The 24,567-nt window shown below is 41.2% G+C and overlaps 1 protein-coding gene across 2 annotated transcripts in view; it reads right to left on the reverse strand.

Moving 5' to 3' along the window:
* The window catches only part of letm1 (leucine zipper-EF-hand containing transmembrane protein 1), a 79,101-nt gene that overhangs the window by 9,698 nt on the left and 44,836 nt on the right, over window positions 1–24,567 (reverse strand). Inside the window, exons 7-11 of one of the 2 annotated variants that reach the window (XM_055653958.1) lie at window positions 21,733–21,852; window positions 18,221–18,352; window positions 13,513–13,692; window positions 10,981–11,136; window positions 3,613–3,747 (exon numbers count right to left, since the gene is read on the reverse strand). In XM_055653958.1, coding sequence (XP_055509933.1) covers window positions 3,613–3,747; window positions 10,981–11,136; window positions 13,513–13,692; window positions 18,221–18,352; window positions 21,733–21,852 — 723 coding nt within the window. The remainder of the gene's footprint in view (window positions 1–3,612; window positions 3,748–10,980; window positions 11,137–13,512; window positions 13,693–18,220; window positions 18,353–21,732; window positions 21,853–24,567) is intronic. The other variant, XM_055654029.1, reaches the window with a different exon arrangement.

Genomic DNA, 24,567 nt, shown 5'->3' on the forward strand with positions numbered 1-24,567 from the left:
CTTATAGAGGTGTACAAAATCATGAGAGGAATAGATCAGGCAGATGCACACTCTTGTCCAGAGATGGGGAATCGAGGACCAGAGGACATAGATTCAAGATGAAGGGGAAAAGATTTAATAGAAATCAGTGGGATAACTTTTTCACATAAAAGGGTGATGGGTATATGGAACAAGCTGCCAGAGGAGGTAATTGAGGGACTATCCCATTGTTTAAGAAACAGTTAGACAGGTACATGGATAGGACAGGTTTGGAGGGATAAGGACCAAGCGCAGGCTAGCAGGACTGGTGCAGCTGGGACATTGTTTGCTGGTGTGTGCGAGTTGGACCGAAGGGCCTGTTTCCACACAATATCACTCTGTGACTCTCTAATTATGAACCTGGCTCGAGAGTATCTAAAAAAAAAAATAATAATATACTAAAAGTGCATGCAGATCTAGCAGGGCGGGTGCAAGAGAATGCTATAGATTCTGAAACAGTGAGGTTAGTTCTGGATGCAGAGATATTGGTGGAGTTGTTTCTCACACAATCAGGGCCAATAACACCACAGAGTGTTTAAGAAGGAACTGCAGATGCTGGAAAATCGAAGGCACACAAAAAAGCTGGAGAAACTCAGCGGGTGCAGCAGCATCTATGGAGCGAAGGACATAAGCAACGTTTCGGGCCGAAGCCCTTCTTCAGACCACAGAGTGATTTGCTAGTGATATTATGGAAGGTTTAGACCAGCTTGAAGGGCAACAACATAGATTCAGAAGGAAGAGAAGCAAGGCTGAAATTAGTGTTTGAATTGAGTAATAAATCAAGCAGATGAACTGAGGTGAGGTACACATTTGTAAATAATAACATAACTATTATTGGAATATGAGGATACGAATAGCAGTTCATTGGGTTAAAGCGCTTTTCTGACCGAATAGAAGGGATTAAACAAAAATAAAATGGGCTACGTACAAACTTGATTAAAAGGGCCAAAACCAAATGATCAAATGAGGCAAGGCTTTGCACCGAAGCACAAGAGGGAAGGGGGTGGAGAAGAAAGAGGACGACATATGTATGAAAAGCTAGATAGAAGGAGGAAGCGTGAATTATCTTGATGGTAGCACAGATAAAAATCAAATCGGGAATTAGAAGGAGACTAGAATGTTTACAGTGCATTTGGGGAAACTTTTTTCGAAACCAGAGAAAGCACTTCCTGGCATAGTTTTAGTACAAGTAGCTGATCAGTTGAAAAGGTATTTTAGTGGTAGTGATTGCAATCAGCTGAATTTTATGTCACAATGAGAAAGGACAGATTGACAGAGAGGGAAGTTCTGGTTTGAAAAGAGACCATTATATTTGGCTGTGATGAGATTCAACAAAAAGTGGCCAAGGAAATGCTACTTGAAAGTAAATCAGAGCAGTGGGAGGTATACAAGGGAAAGAGCAAGTGCAACAATGCTCCCACAAGGAAAAAGAATGGATCTTGTAAATCAAAAGTTCTGTGTTTTTCAAAACGCATATGGTAATACAAAGCAAAACAGAGAGAAAAAAAAAAAAGAGGTTCAGAAAAGAGCAGCAATGGGCCGTAAAGCCTCTTGAAACTGCTGCAATATTCAAGGCTGACCACCCAATGCCTCCAGTCCACTTTGTGCTACTTAATCTCCATATCCTCTAATCCTTTTAGTGTCCAAAAATCTTTTGTTCAGAGCCTTGAATATACTTCAACTGAGAATGTACTGCTTTCAGAGGGTCAAATTTCTAAAGTTTACCGCCCCATGCTTAGAGACATTTTGCACATCAGGTAGCAGATCAATATTATAGAAAGACCATTGCAGAGAAAGTAAAGGTTGAATGATAAATGGCAAGCAGGAAGGCAAAGAAAGGGCTTGCAACAATATATTGAGCCAAAGATATTAAAAAAAATGTACAAAGAACAGTAATTCATAATAGAAAGTGCAAGTTCTTTCAGAACAATGGCCAAAAAAGTGCTGATAATCTCAGTAGGTCAAGCATCTCTGAAATGAGAGGCAGAGTTAATATTTCAGGTCAATGACTTTATTATGAGTCTTTAAAAGGAGTTGTTGGGAATAAATAAAGTAGGGATGCAGGATGGCGTGATGTGCCGTGGCTGCATGATGCGGGACCTGGTGGACCCCATTGCGGTTCCTTGCGACCACGTCTGCAGCAAGTGTTGATCGAGGAACCGGCTCAAAATTGACGACTGGGAATCTGAGCTTCCAACACAGTGGCACGGAGAATTACCTGGATGCTGTGTACCTGGGGGCCAGTCAGCTCCGTTTAGGACCTTTATATTCTGGTATGTAACATATTAGACAAATGTGGAGGCATGAATAAGATGTTTGAGACAAAATTCAATATTGGCCACATGGAAAAAAGCATGAAAGATAACATATTCAGAACGATATCCATGACTGGAGAAGCACAAGGCATTTGGGATGGGCGAACCATGCATATAATACAGGAGGTTATATTCAAACAATGTAAAATAATAGTTATACTAGAGTAAGTGCCCTGTGATGACAATCACAAGAAAGAAAAGATACAATGCTGGCCGAGATGAAGGGGGAAATCGTACAAGAATGTTGCCAGCATTGCCGAATTTTAAGCTATAAGGAAATAATTTTTTTTTTTTTTTTTAAAAAGTGAGGCCGAGGTAAAATTTAATCAAGACATAAAAGTCATAAAAACAATTAATAACAGTGGAGAGAGGTTCTTATTTTTATTGGTTCAAGGTCTAATAGGGCAAAGATTTAAAGTCATTCTACAATTAAGAGGGAACAGTTTCATCCAGAAGTGTTTGAAGGTCCCTGTCGAAAAAGGAGGGCGAGGATGCAGGAGAGGCTGAAACCACGATTTAAAATGCATTTGGCTGTGCACTTGTCGTGGCACAATCTACAAGGCTACAAGACAAGAATTGAAAATCAGATAGCTCATTAGCTAACCTATAAATACTGGGCCATGTACTATACCATTTTAGAGCCTGCTTGTGCGGTATATTTCTTGGTAAGCAACAAGAAATTAATCTTTAATACTTTTTAAGTCATACAGCATGGAAAAGGACCTTCGGCCAAACACATCTATTTGTTGCCTCATCTAAGATAGTAACATTTATCCACATTTAGCCCCTCTGCTTCCTATTAAATCTTGCCCCTCTCATCTTAATCCCAAGCCCCTTGGTTCTCGATTCCCTTATCCTGGGCATTCAGCCTGTCCATTCCCATCATGATTTTATACCCCTCCATAATATAACCCCTCCCTGTACTCCTGAGTCTGCCCTACCTCTCCCTCTAGCTCAGGTCCTCGAATCCTGGCAACATAACCTTAAATCTTTTCTGCACTCTTTCCAGCTTAAGCGGGTAACTCCATTTTACGGTCATAATGCCCCCTATTAAGACGTAATGCATGTGTCCTTGCTCTTTGCAAATTTTTGAGAATGCAAGTGGCCCATATTGGGCAGCCGGGAATGCTGCTACTATAGGAATTCTTCTCATTTTGAAATATTGATACTCAACAGATGTTAAGCCTATGCAAATCTCCACTAGGCCGACCCAAACTGAACAGGATACTCCAAATTTTATGCAGAACAGTTTATGGAGAAAAGGCATGAGTAATCATACCTCATTATATTCCTGTACATCATCCTTTAATTCCTCCAGCTCTTCCTTTTCTTTAGTTAGTAGTTTCTTCTGTTCTTGCAACTTTATGCAAGCATCACTGAGCATATCTATTTCCTCCTTTGTAATGTCTTCACCCTAAAAGTAATGCAGGTAAATAAGCACAGATTTAAATTTAAAGTTGAAAAGATTAATGACTTAGAACTTGTTACAGCAAATAATCTTGAGAACGTTTGGCCCATATCCCTCTAAACCTATCCTATCCATGTACTTGTCTATACATTTCTTAAATGTTGCGATAGTACCTGCCTCAACTACCTCCTCCGGCAGCTCGTTCCATACACCCTTTGTGTAAAAAAGATCAGGTCTCCATTCAATCTTTCCCCCCTTACCTTAATCCGATGTCCTCTGGTTCTCGATTTCCATACTCTGGACAAGAGACTCTGTGCATTTACCCAATCTATTCCTCTCATGTTTTAGTACGCCTCTATAGAATTACCCCTCATCCTTGTGCATCCCAAGGAACAGAATCCTAGCCTGCTCAACCTCTCTATTGCTCAAGGCTTCGAGTCCTGGTTACATCCTCGTAAATCTTCCCTGCACCATTTTCAGCTTTATAACATGGTGACCACGATACTACGAATGTGGCCTCATCAATGTCTTAACTACAACATGACCTCCCAACTTCTATACTAACATTTTCATAATGTTGTGTTTTCTTTCTTGTTTAACCTAGCCAACTTTTTACTTTTCCTATTCACTGAAAAGAAATAATTTTATTAGTGATGTGTCCAAGAATGATATTGTACCCAGCCTACTTCTGTTCATAACCCAAAAGCAATCTACACAGTGAAACACATTCCCACCACAAAAAATACTGAGATGCATCAAATACAGGTTCTTTCTTCACAATGCCAGCAAGAAAATGATAGTAAGCCTGGATCTTTGCCTCCTCTCTCACAGGAGAATGTACTGATTAATTTACATGGACAAAATAATATAGAAAAAACAACCACCCTTCCTGCTTTGCATCCCATGAAGGCAGTTAATCAATTCTTAATTCATCGTATTAAAATTGATCAGCCATGATCACAGTGAATGGCGGCGCTGGCTCAAAGGGCCGAATGGCCTCCTCCTGCACCTATTGTCTATATCAAAAGGTGACTGAGTGTTCTTAATTATAACCACAACAAATGGAAAGGTTGAACTTCATTGCAATTTGGTTATCAAAAAACCCCGAAGAAAACCACCAAGATCTGTCTATTCTAGGAACAACTAGGCACCCAATAGAACAAGCATAGACTAATAAAGAACATATGGATCCAAAGATAAATTACGCTTAACTAACTTGACAGACCTTTTTTGATGAGATAACATTGACAAATGAAGGATGTGCATTTGATGTTTTATTTTGAGAACTTCCAAACAAAGTAAAACATTTAATAATATACTTTAGGCTTGTTTGCAAAATTGAAGCCCATGGGATTGAAAAAAGGCACGGCAGTGTGTTAAATTAGTAGAAGGAAGAAAATAACCAACATGAATAATTGTGCACTTTGGTGCTGCTCAAGCAATAGTGGAAGGACCACTGGTATGATATGCATCAATGATCTGAAGAGCTGTCGTGAAATGTATATGAAACACTAACTTAGTCCCAGCTAGAGTAACTTGCCCAAAACTGGGGAGCATAATTCAGAAAGAAAACAATGATTTTGAAGAGGAGGTAGAGAGAATTTCATGGCAACGCAGTGGCACAATTCATGCAGCTGGTGCCTCACAATGCCAGGGACACGGATTTAATCTGGACCTCGGGTGACGTGTTTAATTGGCAGAATGTCCTAATGACTGCGTGTACTTTTCTCCGAGTGCTCTGGTGTTCTCCCACATCCCAAAGATATTTAAGTTGGTAAGTTAATTATCACGGTAAATTGCCCCAGATGTGTGGGCGAGAGGCAGAATGTGGGGAGAGTTCACCAGGTGGAAATTATAATTTAAAAAATTTATGTGGTGCAGTTATGCCCCTGTCCCACTTATGAAACCTGAACGGAAACCTCTGGTAACTTTGCGCCCCACCCAAGGTTTCCGTGCCGTTCCCAGAGGTTTCAGGTGGTTGCCGGAGGTTGCAGGTAGTGGAAGCAGGTAGGGAGACCGACAAAAACCTCCGGGAACCGCAAGGAAACCTTGGGTGGGGCGCAAAGTCTCCAGAGGTTTCCGTTCAGGTTTCCTAAGTGGGACAGGGGCATAACTCAACGGGTCAAAATATCAAAAACCTGTGGTAACTCTTTGCCTGCTGTCCCAAATAAGGATCTACCGTTATTGCCAACAATCGTTTCACTCTTACTGGCGCATGGTTGTACTAACGTAGAGAATGATTTGACTGGTAAGCATACAAACAAAGCTTTTCACAATATTGTGGTCCATGTAAAAATAATAAACCAAACTCTTTGGATTAGTTTAAGTAGGTAGTATATTTTGTATAAATTATTGCAATTAAATAAAGATAGACGAAAAAAAACCTCAAAGTCAGCACAGACTCAATGATCCGAAAGGCTCCTTTTTGTGTGGTGCGTCTTGATGACTATAGTAAAATGATTCCTAACATGAAGTATCACTGTAACTGGATTGATGAGAGTGGTGTTTTATTGCTTCGAGCAGAAAGGGCCAAGTGGGAATTGTGATGAAGAAATCAAACCAAAGTTTCAAACAGAAAGTACATCAAATGGCTGAGGTATAAACAGATCACAGATTTTAGATGACTACCGTAACTCTTGCCCTCAATTGCCTCACAAAACTGTTTTTCTAGATCTATAGGAGCAAAGAGGTCCTTCTGCAGTTGTACCGAGCCCTAGTGAGATCACACCTGGAGTATTGTGTACAGTTTTGGTCCCCTAATTTGAGGAAGGACATTCTTGCTATTGAGGGAGTGCAGCGTAGGTTTACAAGGTTAATTCCCGGGATGGCGGGACTGTCATATGCTGAGAGAATGGAGCAGCTGGGCTTGTACACTCTGGAGTTTAGAAGGATGAGAGGGAATCTCATTGAAACATATAAGATTGTTAAGGGTTTGGACACGTTAGAGGCAGGAAACATGTTCCTGATGTTGGGGGAAGTCCAGAACCAGGGGCCACTATTTAAGAATAAGGAGTAAGCCATTTAGAACAGAGACGAGGAAACACTTTTTCTCACAGAGAGTGGTGAGTCTGTGGAATTCTTTGCCTCAGAGGGCAGTGGAGGCGGGTTCTCTGGATGCTTTCAAGAGAGCTAGATAGGGCTCTTAAAAATAGCGGAGTCAGAGGATATGGGGAGAAGGAAGGAACAGGGTACTGATTGGGGATGATCAGCCATTATCACATCGAAGGGCCGAATGGCCTACTCCTGCACCTATTGTCTACCCAATCAATGGCAATTATCATCTTGAACAACTCAATTGCATTAAACGTTAATCAAATGTATTAACCCTTAATCTTCTTTGCACAAGAGAATCAAAGTAGTTCAGCCTTTGCAATCTGTTTTACAGTTTAGCCATGTCAATCAATCAATCAGATTTATTCATCACACACACAATAAAGTACAGTGAAATGAATTACGGTGAATGTATCATTCTTGTAAATTGTTCTGCGTCTCTATATTGAGAGAATAATCATTGCCTCCTCAATTGAATACTCAATACTCCAGAAATAGTCTCACGATACATAAATATAAATTAATAGCAACTCCCATATTCCATCTTGTTTTGTATAAAAGCATTTTAATACACACTGCCGCACACTACTGAAATCTCCCACACCGAATTCCCATTGTCAACCTCGTCGTTGAAAACACAGAGCAGATGCAGAACACTGTTGAGATAGAGTACAACAGCTGTTAAACATCTCTAAATGTAACCAACCAAAAATAGCATGTTACACATCTTCCAGACCAGGAGAAATAAATCTGCTCTTCAGATAGAGAACACACAAAGATGTTATTGCAGAATTATTTTTTTTTAATGCCAATAGTACAGAGACATTCACCGAACCTTGATGTGTAGATATCTTTGCCATTTGTCAAACTGTGACAGCATGAAAACACAAATAGAAAAGTAGCTGAAATGGCTCAATGCCATTAAATTCATCACATCGATAATCAATGGAACGGCTCTCCTTTAAATGATGGACCTCACTAACAGACAACATTAGAGCGGAAGGCTCCGCAGCCCAAAATTTATTTAAAATAAATAATATTGGTGCTTTAGAAAAAGATTGATTACAAAAAATTAAGTTTGAAAAATTAATCTGAATTATTAGAGACTATTAAGAGAATATTTCTGAAAAAAAATTCCTATGAATTATATCCAAACCTCGTGGCTGTAATCTCTTACGGGCACTCATTGGATTAATATCATCAGCTATAAATAATGTGCACCTGACAAAACCGCTGGGAGGAAACAAAACACCATTTGGCTCCAACATCTAGAACAATATATTCGGCTTCATCTGGTTCCTGCAAATCATTAAGACTGCATCACCAATCTAAGATAGTCCTCTCAACAATCTGCTTTGCTCATCTTTGATTAAAAAAAGAGTTAAAAAGCTCAAGGGCAAAAGATGATCTCATTAACCACAGTGAAAGATCCACATTCCTGTCCATGCATATAACGATGACCAGTTCAGATCATAAAAAGCACTTGAATGGTATATTCACAATGAACAATCTAAAGCCATGTGTGACCTGCCAACTGGTGGCCTTCTCCTTTTGTGCATCTGTATAGCTCTTCCAGGAAAAACTTCAGTACCACTTACTCTACCAATCATGTCCATCAACGTGATGAAGTTCATAGACTATTTGAGCCTCTGTTTTTAGACATGCCAAGTTCAATGATCCCAACAGGTCACAGTTTATAACATCAGTGACCAATTGCTGGCCCGTCAGTTAAATGAAAAACGGTAATGCCTGGAAGAATCTAAATATTTAAAAGTCAAGGCCTGCAGTCACCTTCATTTCTGTAGTTAAGAAAGTCCTAAATGCTGACAAAGGTGCAAGAAATCTCAGACCAAGTCACAGTTGTCAATCCAAGTTCGGTATTCCGAAGTTCGGTATTCCGACTGCACATGCCCAGGTCATAGGTCACTACCTATAAAGTCTAGGAAACGGTGGTGCTGCATTGTGTGCAGGTTTGCGTTTGGTCTGTGGTCGGGGCCCTCTTGTTGCTGCTGTGCCGTCCCCGTCCCCATCCCCTCCCCGGGATGGCCAGCAGCCCTCCCCCTCACCCTCAGTCTGACAGTGATGTCCTGCTGAAGATGGGCAGACGCCGGCTGGATGAAGTGGCAGCAGGTACCGTAGGGGCGGAGTGCAGCTCGGCCAAGCCGTGGGCGATCTGGCACTAACCACCAGCTGGGCCGTCCCCATCCCCTCCGAAGTGTCCTGTCCGGTGCGGCCACGGGCTGGTGGGAGCGGCGGAGCACGGAGGACCTGGCTCCAGCTCAGCTTATCCCACTGGAGCAGCAGCCCAGGCCCGCAGGCGGCGCGGAAAAGAAGCGCCAACTCCAGCTCAACCCTGCCAGTCCTGCCGGTGGGACAGGCAGAGTCGAGCTGGGGCCGGCGCCTCCCCTCCTCGCTGGCTGCATCCAGAAAACCACCCTTTAGACTTCCTACACATTAGACTTTTGCGCAGTGGTTGGGAAGGATGGGAGCGGGGATTTCCATGGACGCAAGGAACAAATGATCTAAAGTTTGCGTTGAGTGAACTGAGTGTTCTTAACGTCCTCACGGTCCTCGTTTTGTGAGAGTGGTTGGATCCCGGGATCGAGGAGTCAGACCCGACAGGTGAGCGATCTGTGATAGCTGGTGCCTCTCCCCTTCAGCTCAACCAAAGTCGGTCACATTATCCGGACAGGCGGCAGGGGATCAGGAGCTGATGTGAGGCATCGGCGATGCTCTGGAATCCTAGTCGGCCACCGCTGAGCAGCGGGGACAAGGAGGCAGAGCTCGACCAGGGGAGTAGAGGCATCAGTTCTACCAGCGGCGAGCGGAGAGGCACCAGGCCGCTCACCTGTCGGGTCTGACTCCTCGATCCTGGGATCCAACCACTCTCACAAAACGAGGACAGTGAGGATGTTAAGAACACTCCGTTCACTCAACGCAAACTTTAGGTCATTTGTTCCATGTCCCTGCGGAAATCTCCAGTGCGGTCGAGACAACGAAGTTCTGATGTTGCATTCTCTCGATTGAGGACATTTTCTCGACTCTCCGAGAAGCAACGAGCCAAGGCTTTACCAATGGTTGTCTGTCTAACTGAAACCTCTCTCCCCCACCACTCACCGTCTCTCCCCATCTTCCACTCGCATCTGCCCCCTCTCTCTCGCTGTTACACCCCGCTCTCCACGCTACCAGGCACCCCGTTAGCTATTTTTCAAATTCTCGAATGACCTTTGACAAATCCCATGGCTCCTTGCATTTTTCGGAATATGAACTGGCTTAATGATAGCCATCTTTACAATGAACAGTTACTCTGGCATCTTCTTTACATCTTCCTACAGGCTCTCCAAGCTGAACATTTACAGCACATGGTGTTATCTCCACCAATAGTGTCCAACACTTCATAATTCTTCAGTCTGTTGCTCACGAATATGAAGTGGGAGCCGACAGTGTCCTCTCCTAAATCTACACCTCCGAATGGGGCAACAATTACTATTGGATCATCAGGAATTGAAGCAATCAATGAATTAGCTCTTCCTGATCAAAAATAGGAAAATGATCTTAGCTAACAGATCAAACCAGATGCCTCAATACTTCAATGCACATACCCACCGCTAACCAAACAGGCTCCACATTGAACACTTTTTCATTCAAAAGTTGCTAACTGATGAAATTCATCAGCCTAGCTTATACATTATTTTCAGAATATAAATTCACACTAACATTTGCATTAACAAACACATTAAGTAAATAATGCTCAGATTCTACCACTCAGTAATTTTGTAAAGGCTTCACATTTCTCGAACTTAAACCTAAAAATAAAAACAGAAATTAATTTTCTCTGGGGGTTTAACAAATTAACATGCTTGATTTAATTCCATGTACTTTACCGAATTGAAGCATACATAAAACACCATAACCGATTACTTCAGCTGAGAAAATGGGATGAGAAATGTGTTCTGATCAAAGAACATTTCACATTTAAAAGTTCAAAATCTTAATCTATAAAAGTAAAAATAGAGCTAACATCCACAAAAGCTGTAATGATATTCACTGAATGATAATTGCATGTCCTCTTCCCCCGGCGAGGTTGATTTGGAATTTTTTTGGAAAGAATGCCAACAAATACGCTTTTGATTGAAGATGACAAAATGACTGCAAATGTGGACTGCCAACCTTTACTTCAAAACAAACCTTTATTCCTTCTAATACTGGGGCTGTATCTTTCAAGGTCTCAGAATGTACTGCCAGGTCAACCTTAGCCAATTCCTGATCTGTATCAACAGCGATTTGGCTCTCCTTCACATTGACAGCTGCTGCTTCCAGATGCACTGCTGATTCTACGTCTTTCTAAAACACACAATTAAGATAATTGACAGGAATGAAGGAGCAGCTGGAAAGTGAAAGTTTATTATGTTTTTATTTAAGCATCTCTCATGTTTTCCAATTATTGTAACAAGCAATGAGGAACCTTTGAATAAAAGAGTTATTGCCATCAAAATGTATCTATAAATACACAAGTAGGAGCAGGAAGTTGTTATTCAGACCTTCTGTCATTTATGAAGTACAACGTTTATCTTTAATTCACTGTCACATTTCAACCATTTCACTATATTCCACATTTCTCTTAAGAACCAGAAACGCGCGTCTTGAATTAACATCACTTTTACAGCACTCGATGGTAGAGAATTTTGAAAGTAGAAACTCATCTTCATCTCAGTCCTAAACACCAAAACATTCTTAAGACTTGGGTGGCACAGTGGCACAGCCTTACAGCACCAGAGACCCAGGTTCAATACTAACCACAGGTGCTGTGTAAAATTTGAAAGTACTCCCTGTGACTGCGTGGGGTTCCTCTGGATGCTTTGGTTTCCTCCCACATCCCAAAGATATGTGAGTTATAGGTTACTTGGCCTCTAAATTGTACCCAGTCTGTGGGAAAGTGGGGTAACAAAAGAACTTGTGCGAATAGGTGATCGATGATCATCATGCATGGGGGGGGGGGGGGGGGGGGGGGGGGAGAGAGGAGAGTAGGGCAAAGATTCTGTTTTGTTCTTATAGAAAATACAATCTACTTTACTCAAAGAATTTTGTTCTTATAGAAAACGCAATCCACTTTACTCAAAACACAAGGTGCTGGAGGAACTCAGCAGGTCAGGCAGCATCTGTGGAGGGAATGGATAGGTGATGTTTCAAATCAAGACCTTATTCAGATTGAAGATGGGTCCCGACATGAATCGCTGCCGATCCATTCCCTCCAGATGCCGCCTGACTCAGTTACTCCTGCACATTGTCTTGCTCATGATCCCAGCGTATGCAGTTCCTTGCATTTCCACTCCATTGAATCAATCCTCATCTGAAGTATCCTCATATCAGCCACACTCCAGGAAGGATGTGGAAGCAATAGAGGGAGTGCAGAAAAGATTTACCTGTACGTTTTCTAGAATGGAGGGCTATAGTGAGAAGGAAAGTTGGATGGGGTGGGTTAATTCTCATTGGAGACTGAGATAATACTGGTTTTAGGTGAAAGTTAAAGAGATTTGACAGGCAAGTTTTTTCTTCTCCACACAGACTGTTTAATATCTGGAAGGGAAAGAGGTGAAGGAGGCAGGTAACATTATTATGTTTTTAAAAGGCATTTGGACAGGTATTCAGATAGGAAAGGTGTAGAGGGATGTGAGCTTAATGCAGTCAAATGGGATGAGCATAGGTAAACATTATGCTTGCCATGAACGAAGTAAGCTGAAAGGGCTTGTTTCTGTGCTGTATAATTCTGATTGGCAAACACACTATCCCTGGTGAGTCTTAATCAGTCATTGCACCTGCATAGTAGCCGTCAGTGATTAGTGTATTGGAACACATAGATCCCCTTGAACATTGACATTAGACAAATCATTGAAAAAAAACTTGTCTTTTGCTGTATGCAACATAGTGAATAGTTTCACATTTTTCCATATCATATTCCATCTGCCTTGTTCCACCCTCATACACCATTCTCTCACAAATGCCACGGGTTACCCCAAATTGCCCAGTCATTATCACATTCCTCCTTTATTTTGTTGGGGGATAAATTGGCCAAAGCAGAAGATAAACTGCTATCTCAATAACGCAGCAAGATCTTTTATGGCCATCCAAGTGGCCAGATTTAGCACTTTCAAGGATGCAAAAGTATGCGTTGCAAGCAGGGCACTGGAACATCAGCCAAGAATTTATGCTCAAGACTCCAGAATGGGACTTCAATCAAAGTCTTCAACTCCAAGATAAATGTTGACATCTTAGTTGTGTTGAATCACAATGATGAAATATAAAATTCCAGAGCAAAATTCAGCATTTGCGATTTTTAAGCTCTGCCATTCTGGGGTGAGGTTTGGTTTGCACTAGCAAACAATCTATATTGATGTGTACAAAACACAAAAACTTAGCAGGTCAGGCAGCACCTGTGGAGGGAAATAGACAGACAAGGTTTCAGGTCTGGATCCTTCTTCAGAATCGTGACTCGTGTATTGGCTTGTGCTGCGAATTTCAACAGATTGAGGTGAAATTAGATACTCTATTTAACATTTTATCAAACTTCAACAACTTTTCATCACATGCTTTTCAATTTCTGAAAAGCTCAGCATTCTTGCATGCCCTTTACAATCCGCAAAGTGTGTGCTTGTCAACAATTGTGAGAACCAGTATTGTAAAATCTTAAGGTACTAACAAAATGTTTTAAAATACACCTACCCTGGCTTCAACTTGCAAGCTCTCTTTAGCTTTCTCAGCGGCTTCTGCCATTCGCTCCATCTCTCGCTCCTGGTTCTCCTTTTTGATGGCTGCTTCCTCTTGCAATGTTGCTTCTAATTTGGCTTTGTTATCAACCTTGTCACATTCAACTTCTGCTACTTTCACTTGAGCTTCTTTTGTCTACATAAAATAATGCACGAAGGGAGTCAAACCACTGGAACAGTCAATGCAGTATACATATTACATCTACAAATGTTCTGTCAAAGATGGTCTATGGTCTATTGACACACTATATATGGTCTTTGGTCTATAGACACATTGAACTTTATCTTCTGTTATGTATTATGTTTACATATTTTGTTGTGCTGCAGCAAGTAATAATTTTATTGTCCTATCAGCAAGACAAGACAATAAAACTCTTGACTCCTTAAGGTTAAAGGACCTCTGTCTGCAAAGTATCATGTGGAGTCCGTAGCTACTTGGATGATTCAGTAAAGTGAGGAACTGCTTTAAGTTGCACCCTCAACAATTTAAAACCATTAAGTGATAATTCCAATGGGACCAAACTTACTCAGGTTTGCCAGCCGTCTCAATATAATCAGCACTTATTCACCACGAGCAGAACTCTCACATAAATATGCAAGTTCTAAACTTGCTGGATGAACACCACAGACATTTCTGATTGATTTTTTTTGTCAAATGTTTTGAAGATGTAACCAACAAGGTTGTTGAGGGCAGAGTTGCAGATGTTGTATATATGGACTTTAGCAAAGCATTCAACAAGATTCCACATGGTAGGCTGCTCTGGAAGGGTAGATCGCATGGGATCAAGAGAGCAATAGCTCAATGGATAGAAAATTGGCTTCATGGAAGGAAGCAGAGGGTGATGGTGGAAGGTTGCTTCTCAGACTGGAGGCCTGTGACTAGTGGTGTGCCTCAGAATTTGGTGCTAGGCCCATTACTGTTTGTCACCTATATCAATGATTTGGATGAGGACAAGATTAGCAAGTTTGCAAATGATACAAAAATGGAGTTTTGCAAATAGTGAAAATGGATGTGAAAAATTGCAGCAAGATCTTGATCGATTGGCCAGGTGGGCGGAGGAATGGTTAATAGAATTTAAGAGAGAAATGTGAGGTGTTTCATATTGGGAAGTCTAACATAGGCAGAACCAACACAGTGAATGGCAGGGCTCTGGGGAGTGTTGTAGAACAGAGGAATCTACGAATGCAGGTGCATGGTTTTTTGAAGGTGGAGTTGCAGGCAGATCGGGTGGTCAAAAAGGTTTTTGGCACATTGGCCTTTGTCAGTCAGAGTATTGAGTATAGAAGTTGGGAGGTCAGTTTGCACTTGTATAAGATGTTGGCGAGGTCGCATTTAGAGTATTGTGTTCAGTTCTGGGCGCCATGCTATAGGAAAGATGTCAAGTTGGAAAGGGTACAGAGAAGATTTACGAGGATGTTGCCAGGACTAGAGAGTCTGAACCATAGGGAGAGGTTGAGTAGGCTGGGATTCTATTCCTTGGAACATAGGAGGATGAGGGGTGAACTTATAGAGGTGTATAAAATCATAAGAGGAATGGATCAGGAGATGCAAAGAGTCTCTTGCCCAGAGTAGGGGAATCGAGGACCAGAGGTTTAAGGTGAAGGGAAAAAGATTTAATAGGAATCTGAGGGGTAACATTTTCACACTAAGGATGGTGGGTGCATGAAACAAGCTGCCAGAGGTGGTAGTTGAGGCAGGGACTATCCCAATATTTAAGAAACAGTTAGACGGGTACACGGATAGGACCAGTTTGGAGAGAAATGGACCATACGCAGGCAGATGGAACGTGTAGCTGGGACATGTTGCCGGTGTGGGCAAGTTGGGCCAAAGAGCCTGTTTCCACACTGTAGCACTCTGACATTTCCCAGCAATACCCTACCAGGTTCAGAACCAAGCATAAACATGGCAATTCCCTGTATTTGCACTGGGAAGGGTGTCGGCTGAATCCAAACTAAACTATGGCCCAGGATCCACTAACCCAATCATTTGAAAGGTGGTCTTATAAATGTGAGTTAGGGCAATAAAAAGATTTCAAAAAATCTTTATTGTTACTTTGTTTTAACCTATGTTCGAGCATTTTTTTTTATTATCATTGATTTCAAATAGCTTTTGATTGCTTCCAAATACAAGGGGTGCATTCAAAAAGTTGAAATACCTTTGAAAGCTTTCAAATGATTTATCGGCTGTATTATGAAAGCATGCCAATGACACTTGATTTTTCCCCATTTTTTAAAGTTTAGAAATATAGCACGGAAACAGGCCCTTTGGCCCACCGAGTCCATATCGACTAGCGATCCCCACGCATTAACATTATCCTACGGGCAGCACGGTGGCGCAGCAGTAGAGCTGCTGCCTTACAGTGAATGCAGCACCGGAGACCCGGGTCCGATCCTGACTGCGGGTGTTGTCTGTACGGAGTTTGTACGTTCTCCCCGTGACCTGTGTGGGTTTTCTCCGAGATCTTGGGTTTCCTCCCACACTCCAAAGAAGTACAGGTTTGCAGGTTAATTGGCTTGGAAAACGTAAAAATTGTCCCTAGTGTGTAGGATAATGTTAATGCATGGACCCGGTGGGTCGAAGGGCCCGTTTCCGTGCTGTATCTCTAAACTAAAAAACCTATACCGCCATTGGTGTAATGAATCTTTTTTTTTTTTTTTTTTTGGGTACTGTGGTTGCCTTCTTTTTTTTAATTTTAATTTTAATTTTTTTATTTTATTAGAAGTACTGTCATATGGCACCAAAGTGCCTAATATATATTTTCATAATACATTTTATGTACAACTTCTTTTTTTTTTCTTGTTACATTGAAAAAAAGATTAGAAGAAAAAGAAGTTAGATAGTAAAGAATAGAAAGATGTGAAATATATAGTGTGAAGAAAGAAAACGAGTAAATGAAGAAAGTTGAGAGAGAAAATAGAGAAAATAAAATAAAAAAGAGAAGGAGATCATTATTTATAATCTTGACCAACCCTCGTCCAGTCCTGAAACAGTTCTTTTACAATTGTGTTGCACCATATGATTCCAAAAAAACGACGAATGGAGACCAACTCGTTAGGAATTGGTCTGATTTATCCATTAGGAGGAATCGCATTTCCTCAAGATGAGCTGTGTCCAACATACTTGCAATCCACATTTTAAGCGTTGGTATTGATGTACCCTTCCAAAATTTAAGTATTAATTTTTTTGCTATTATTAAACCAGTTAAGGAATAGATTTTGAGATGTGTTCAATTTATTCCCATCTTCCATTACGCCAAATATAATCATTTCAGTATTAGGTTCCATTCTTGTCTTGAATAATTTTGTAAATATTTCAAAAATATAATTCCAAAATCTATAAAGTTTTATGCAGGAAATTAAGGAGTGTGTTATAGTTGCCTTTTGGGCTAGACATTTATCACAAGTGGCGGATATATTTGGATAAAATGTGTTCAATCTTGTTTTTGAATAATATAATCTATGTACAATTTTAAATTGAATTAGATTATGTCTTACATTAATTGAACATTTGTGAATATATATCAAGTATTTTTCCCATTTAACCTTCGTAATTTTTATCATTAGTTCCCGTTCCCACTCTTCTCTAAGTAGCTCTGTCGATGGTAGGTCTATATTTAGAATACCATTATATAAATATGATATTAATTTTTGTGGGTCAGCTTCAATATTCATTGCTTCTTCCAATAAGTCAGGAGTTACTTTTTGATATCCTTGTATATATTTTTTCATGAAATCGCAAATCTGAAGATATTTAAAATATTGGTTGTTTTTCAATTTAAATTTTAATTGTAATTGTTGGAATGATAGTAGGCTTCCCATTTCGTACATATCCACGATCCTTCTAATTCCGAGACTTTCCCATTGGTTATATGTCTTATCAATAAGAGATGGTTTAAATAAAGGGTTATTCGCTATTGGCATTAACAGTGATAGATTTCTTAATTTTAAAGATAATTTTATTTGTTTCCAAATTCTTATTGTACCATATATAATTGGGTTCTTTTTATATATTGTGTTATTCAGTTTTTTGGGGGAGAAGAGGATCGTTCCTATATTACAAGGATGGCAATCCTCCTTCTCCATTTTTATCCATTGTGTCTGTTGGGTAGAACTATCCAACCAATAAATCATATTCTTAATATGCACTGCCCAGTAATAATACATAAAATTCGGAAGTGAAAGTCCCCCGACCTCTTTTGGTTTACATAAGTATTTTTTGGTGTAATGAATCTTTGATAGACAGTTTAAACAAGTTGCACACATGGATCTGATCATGTGCAATATCTTTAATCAAGAATTCTGTATTTCTGTGTAGTTATTGCATGCAAATAAAAGTTTTAAAAAAATGTGCAGGCAATTAAAAAAAAAAAATCTGAATGTTAAGTGCTTGGAGAGTTTGCATGTTCTCCCTGTGATCGCATGGGGCTTGATCCAGTTTCCTTCCATATTCCAGAATTGTGGGTTTAAGTGGTCTCTACAAACTGCTCCTTGTGTGTGGGGTGTGGATGACAAAGTGGAATAACATAAAACTAGTGTGAACAGGTGATCGATCGATGGTTGGTGTGGACCCGGTGTCCATGCTGCATCACTAGAGTAAATTTCGATTGAAATTTTAAGCAAACCCACAAAAAGATTACCTCGAGTGCATTCAGCAAAGAACTTACCACACTCTCTGGCAAAGTCTGCAAAGTTGTTGTAAGTTGATCAGCTGGTGAAAGGGTGTCTGGAAGAAACATGGCTCTGGACAACAGTAGCAGTGAAGTTGGAATCTGTTGATTTAGATGCAGATCCAGCCACTATAAAAGGAAAAAAGCCCTTAGTTGAACGATGAAGCGCATTAAACAAAAAAAAAAAGACTGTTTTTCAGTGCTGGTGTTATTTGGTATACTTCTCAACGAGCCTTTGGATATGTAGATGGTAATTAAAATCAAAATTCATAGCATTTCTTTGTTCCTCTACTGCTTCACTGAATCTACAAGAATTAATATTCGAAACTCAAGTATGCAACATAATAGAAACATAGAAAATAGGTGCAGGAGGAGGCAATTCAGCACTTCAAGCCAGCACCGCCATTCATTGTGATCATCCACAATCAGTAACCTGTGCCTGCCTCCTCCCCATGCCCCTTGATTTCGCTAGCCCCTAGAGTATCTCTCTTTTAAATTCATGCAGTGAATTGGCCTCCACTGCCTTCCGTGACAGAGAATTCCACAAATTCACAACTCTCTGGGTCAAAAAGTTTTTTTTCCCCATCTCAATTTTAAATGGCCTCTCCTTTATTCTTAGACTGTGGCCCCTGGTTCTGGACTCCCCCAACATTGGGAGCATTTTTCCTACATGGCGCTTGTCCAATCCTTTTGTAATTTTATATGTTTCTATAAGATCTCCCTCATCCTTCTAAATTCCAGTGAATACAAGCCCAGTCTTTCCAATCTTTCCTCATTTGACAGTCCCACCATCCCAGGAATTAACCTTGAGAACCTACGCTGCACTGCCTCAATAGCAAGGATGTCCTTCCTCAAATTAGGAGACCAAAACTGCACACACTACTCCAGATGTGGTCTCACCAGGGCCCTGTACAACAACCTCTTTACTCTTATACTCAACTCCTCTTGTTATGAAGGCCAACATGTCATTAGCTTTCTTCACTGCCTGTTGTATCTGCACGTTTACTTTCAGTGACTGGTGTACAAGGACACCCAGGTCTCGTTGCACTTTCCTAATCTGACACCATTGAGATAATAATCTGCCACCTTGTTCTTGCCACAAAAGTGGATAACCTCACATTTATCTACATTATACTGCACCTGCCCACTCACTCAACCTGTCCAAGTCACCCTGCAAACTCCTGGTATCCTCTTCGCAGTTCACACTGCCACCCAACTTTGTGTCATCTGCAAATTTGTTAATGCTACTTTTAATTCCATCATCCAAATCATTTATATATTGTAAATAGTTCCGGCCCCAGCGCAGAGCCTTGCGGCACTCCACTCGCCACCGCCTGCCATTCTGACAGGGACCTGTTTATTCCTACTCTTTGTTTCCCGTCTGCCAACCAATTCTCTATCCATGTCAATACCCTACCCCCAATAACATGTGTTCTAATTTTGCACACTAGTATCTTGTGTGGGACCTTATCAAAAGCTCTCTGAAAGTCCAGATACACTACATCCACTGGCTCTCCTTCATCCATTTTACTCGTCACATCCTCAAAACAATTCCAGAAGATTAGTCAAGCAGGATTTCCCCTTAATAAATCCATGCTGACTTGGACCCATCTTTTTACTGCTATCCAAATGTATCGTTATTTCTTATTTAATAATTGACCCCAGCATCTTCCCCACCACCAGGCAAACTGGTCTATAATTCCCCGTTTTCTCTCTCGCTCCTTTCTTGAAAAGTGGGATGGCATTAGGAATCCACAGGAACTGATCCTTAATCTGTATAACATTGGAAAATGATCACCAATGCGTCCACAACTTCTAGAGCCACCTCCTTGAGTAACTTGGGATGCAGACCATCAGGCCCTAGGGATTTATCAGCCTTCAGTCCCGTCAGTCTACCCAATACTATTTCTCGCCCAATGCAGATTTCTTTCAGTTTCTGTCAGCCTAGATCCTCTGTCCTCTAGTATATCTGGGTGATTATTTGTGTCTTCCTTAGTGAATTCAGAACCAAAGTACCTATTCAGCTCTTCTGCCATTTCCTTGTTCCCCATAATAATTTCACCTGTTTTTGCCTTCAAGGGACCCACATTTGTCTTTACTAATCTGTTTCTGATAACATTCAATATCTAAAGAAGCTTTTACCATCCTTCTGTATATTCTTGGCAAGCTTACCTTTGTACTTCATCTTTGTACAAACATTCTCTCAGGGGTTCCATCTCGCTGTCATTTTTTAAAGATCTATTAATGATATACTAATGTTCTGTACTTTGTTAAAAATGAAACTAATGAATAAGGAGATGATGCACTGCAAAAAATCCTCTCCACAAGAAATTTTAAGGAACTCTGGGCAGTAGTACCAGGAGTAGCGTTAACTGAATTTCATAGTTCAAAGGCATGGAGATTCAAAAATAAAACACACAAAATATTCAGCAGGTCAGACAGCATTAGTGGAACAAGAAATAGTTAACATCACAGATCTGGAACCCTTCATCTGAACTGGGGAAAAAAAGACAAGTTCACTTGAAATAACTGGGGAAAGAGGATGGGCAAAACAAATCTGGGTAGAATGAGCTGCCTGCGCTATGCTTCCCCAGTATTTTGTTTTTATTTCAGATTTCCACCATCTGCATATTTGATCTTCCATTTTCTACAGGGAGATAAATATGCTAGTATTGAAATAGATAGAAGTGTTATAAATATCGTAATGTAAAATTCCTAAGAGCCCAAAAACATCAAAAATATTCCATGGATACTGGATGGCAAGGCTTGAATAGGATTGAATCAATGATTTTCAACTGTTCTCAAGCACTTTTAATGGGCGAAGGAATACATTAATGCCTTAATAATCAATAACACTTCATATGGTTAGAGTCCAGCACAACCTGGACTCTAACCTGCTGCTGACCTTCTACCGCTCGTCCATCGAGAGCCTGCTGACATACTGCATTACAGCATGGTATGGCAGCTGCACCATGGCAGACAGGGAGAGGCTTCAGAGGGTAACCAGGACAGCGCAGAGGATCATTGGTTGCCCTCTCCCCTCCCTGATGGACATCTACACCTCCCGCTGCCTTAGCAGGGCAAAGAAGATCACCAAAGACAGCTCCCATCCTGCGTTTGGACTGTTCGACCTGCTGCCCTCTGGAAGGCGCTATAGGTGCATCACATCCAGGACAAACAGACTCAGGAATAGCTGCTTCCCGAGAATTATATCTACCATAAATTCAAATCCACACATGCACTGACTACACCGCCCAACAGGACTTCCATCTGTATATATGTATGTAGCGCCGTAGAATTTGTGCACCTATTCCCCCCCCCCCCATCTCCCTTCTGTTTTGTTTTTCTGTTTCTTGTTTTTTGTGTAAAATTGTATGTATGCACTGAGTACGAGCAGCTTTCAGTTTCACTGTACATGTATAGTGACAATAAATGGCATAACTATATGGTTTCATTTTTACGTGCCCGAGTCCCAAATCATAACATTAAATTTTCATTTGCTCACTCACTTGCTTGAGTTGGTTTTGCAAACGTTCTTCAGTCACTCCAAGTGCCCTCATCCCCCGAGTTCTACAGGCTGCCTGCAGTTCATTTACATTCAGTGTCTGTACTCCTTCTTCTGCAATTAACTACCAGCAAAACAGAACAAGAGAATACAATTAAACTATTCAAAAACAATGCAACTGATTTGCATTACTACATGCGAGGACAGAATGAACAGAAATACCAATGGGATCAGATTTAATATGTGCACTGGTTAGAAATCAGAAGATACTTTCTTTTATTTTATTGTCTGTAGCAGTTTTTTGCTCTACTCGGACTTGGCTTGATATAAAAGTTGCAGAATGTTATGACGTAGGAGATTGAACTTCTGTTCTTTTTGTAAGGAGCCTTGCAATTTGTTTCAACAGTTTTATACTGCATTATTTTCTAAAATGTATGCCATCATAATTTGGTTGCATGTTTACCCATCGTCTTTGGGTTTTACAAATCACCTGCCGACGTCATATCAAGGCAGTGGACCCACAAAATACTAGTAAATGGCAATATGCAACAGGACAATTCTCTTGGTGCAGATTTCACAAATAATAATAATGTCAATTTAAATACCAAGTTTATACTAATTCATGATTTTGTTCAATCTCAAAAATGTTCACAATCTGATACGACAATCTTGATCGGGTTTTTAAATACATGATACTTTCTGAACCATATTCCATGGGACCAAACAAAACCTTGTTATTTCAACAGACTCAAAATTATCGGGCCTTTGTTAATTCCATGATCATTGGCTGCAATTGGCTATGACAGCACTGTCGACACCGTACATAATCCAAATAGGTTTTATGGAGAGCAATTGGTAGAAACGCGGAGGACTATAGAAGCAAGTTTAGTGCAAAAGGAAAAGGAAGCATAAATTTGTTTTTGGAAGCTAAAATCAGATAGGAACCTTGTGGAATGTAAAGGAAGCAGGTCAGAACATAAACAGGGTATCTGAAGGTATAAAAAGGGACACAAAATGCCCTTGGCAAGCAGGTTTAAAAAGACCACAAGGCATTTTACACATACATTAAAATCAAGAGGGTGGGTGAAAGGGAATCTATGCTTAGAGCCAGATAAAGCAGGCAAATACTAAATAGGTACATGGCACCAGTATTCACCAAAAATAACATGGAGGTTAGCAGGTTCAAGGAAGGATATGTTGATGATGTTCATTTCAAGATAGTGATGTTAGGTTCCTTGAAGAAGCTAAACTTGGATGATTCCCAAGAGCCCGATGGAACCTATCGAGGGTTGTTGATAGAGGTAAGAAGGTAATTGCTGGAACCTTCACATAGCTCTTTATATCTTTGTGAGCTCGAGGTTTGTGGAATAGCTAATGGCATTAGTTTGTTCAAGAACGGCAATAGGGATAAACCAGAAAATTATAGGCCAGTGCGCCCGACATCAGAGGTAGGGAGATAATTGAAGATGCTTTTTAGGGATTTACTCACATTTGGAAAAGCATAGACTTTAGGGATAGTCAGCATGGTTTTGTGTGGGAATGGTCATATCTTAAGAACTTGGATCAGTTTTGTCGGGAGGTAAAGATAACTGTAAGAGTAGACGAGTGGAAGTTGTCAACGTATTTTTCAGTAAAGCATTCAATTCATGGCAGGCTGAACCAACTGATTAAGACACAATAGATTTGATTCAGAATTGGATGGTTGTGGAGGTAGGTTTCTCTGAATGGAGGTCTGTGACCAGTGATGTTCTGCAATCAGTGCTGGGAACTCTAGTTTATGAAATTTGGGTGAATTAGTAAATATGCAGGACAGAGACCGTTAGAGGCTGAGGGGTGATCAGATAGATGTATATAAAATTAATGAGAGGGGTAGATGGAGTGCTTTTCCCTGGGGTGGATATCACATAATAGCATTCTGGGGAGAGGGGGAATGTTTAAAACAGGGGTCATCAACCTTGTTCTGCATAGGGGCCAGGACGCATGTCTGTGAGCGGATGGCGGGCCACGTCTATCATATGTACACATGGATCTCCGGATGGCAGACATCAAATCACGTGTTCACAGAAGGTAGACAAAAATCCTGGGGGAAACTCAGCAGGTGAGGCAGCCTCATGCAATCCTTGCATGTCTCACCCGCTGAATTCCTACAGCATTTTTATCTACTTTCGATTTTCCCCGCATCTGCAGTTCTTTCTTAAACGTGTTCACAGAACGCACGCAGGTTTTGCGCAGGCTGCGGTACAGGATGCTCGGCGCGCCGGATGATCACGGCAAAAGAAATCTGCCTGTGGGCCGGAAAATTTAGGTTACGGGCCGCAGGTTGCCGACCCCTGGTTTAAAAGGACGTATCTTACAAGAGAAGTGTTTTTCTTGAACAGAGTAGCAGGTACCTAGAACCAGGGTCACTAGGGGCGCTGCACTGGCAGCAGCCTCTACCTACAGCCTGTATGTCATTTCTATCTTTTTTTTATTTTTAGTTAGTCCAAAGTGTTTTAGGGGGAAACATTTACTTTTCTATGTGGGGGAGGGGGGCAGGGTAAGGGGGAAACCGTCTCCTAGTCTCTTCCGGGCGGGGACGCGACTATTTCTCCGAGTCGTGTCCTTGCCCCCCCACCTCACGGCCTACCAGCTGGATGGGAGCGGCCTTTCCTGCCGGGGATCGGGAACCGGACCAGGGCTGCTACAGCGGTGGCGCAGCGCTGGAGTCACCGCGGAGTGGGCTATGCCTACCTGGGTCGCCGTTGGAGCTCCGGGGCGTTGGGCCGTTGCTCCAACATCGTGAAGCTCTGGTGCGGAGAGCTTCCAACGCGGGCGGCGCTGAATGGCATCGTGGAGTCCT

Source organism: Leucoraja erinacea, chromosome 1 (genome assembly GCF_028641065.1).
Source record: "Leucoraja erinacea ecotype New England chromosome 1, Leri_hhj_1, whole genome shotgun sequence".
NCBI lineage: Eukaryota > Metazoa > Chordata > Chondrichthyes > Rajiformes > Rajidae > Leucoraja > Leucoraja erinaceus.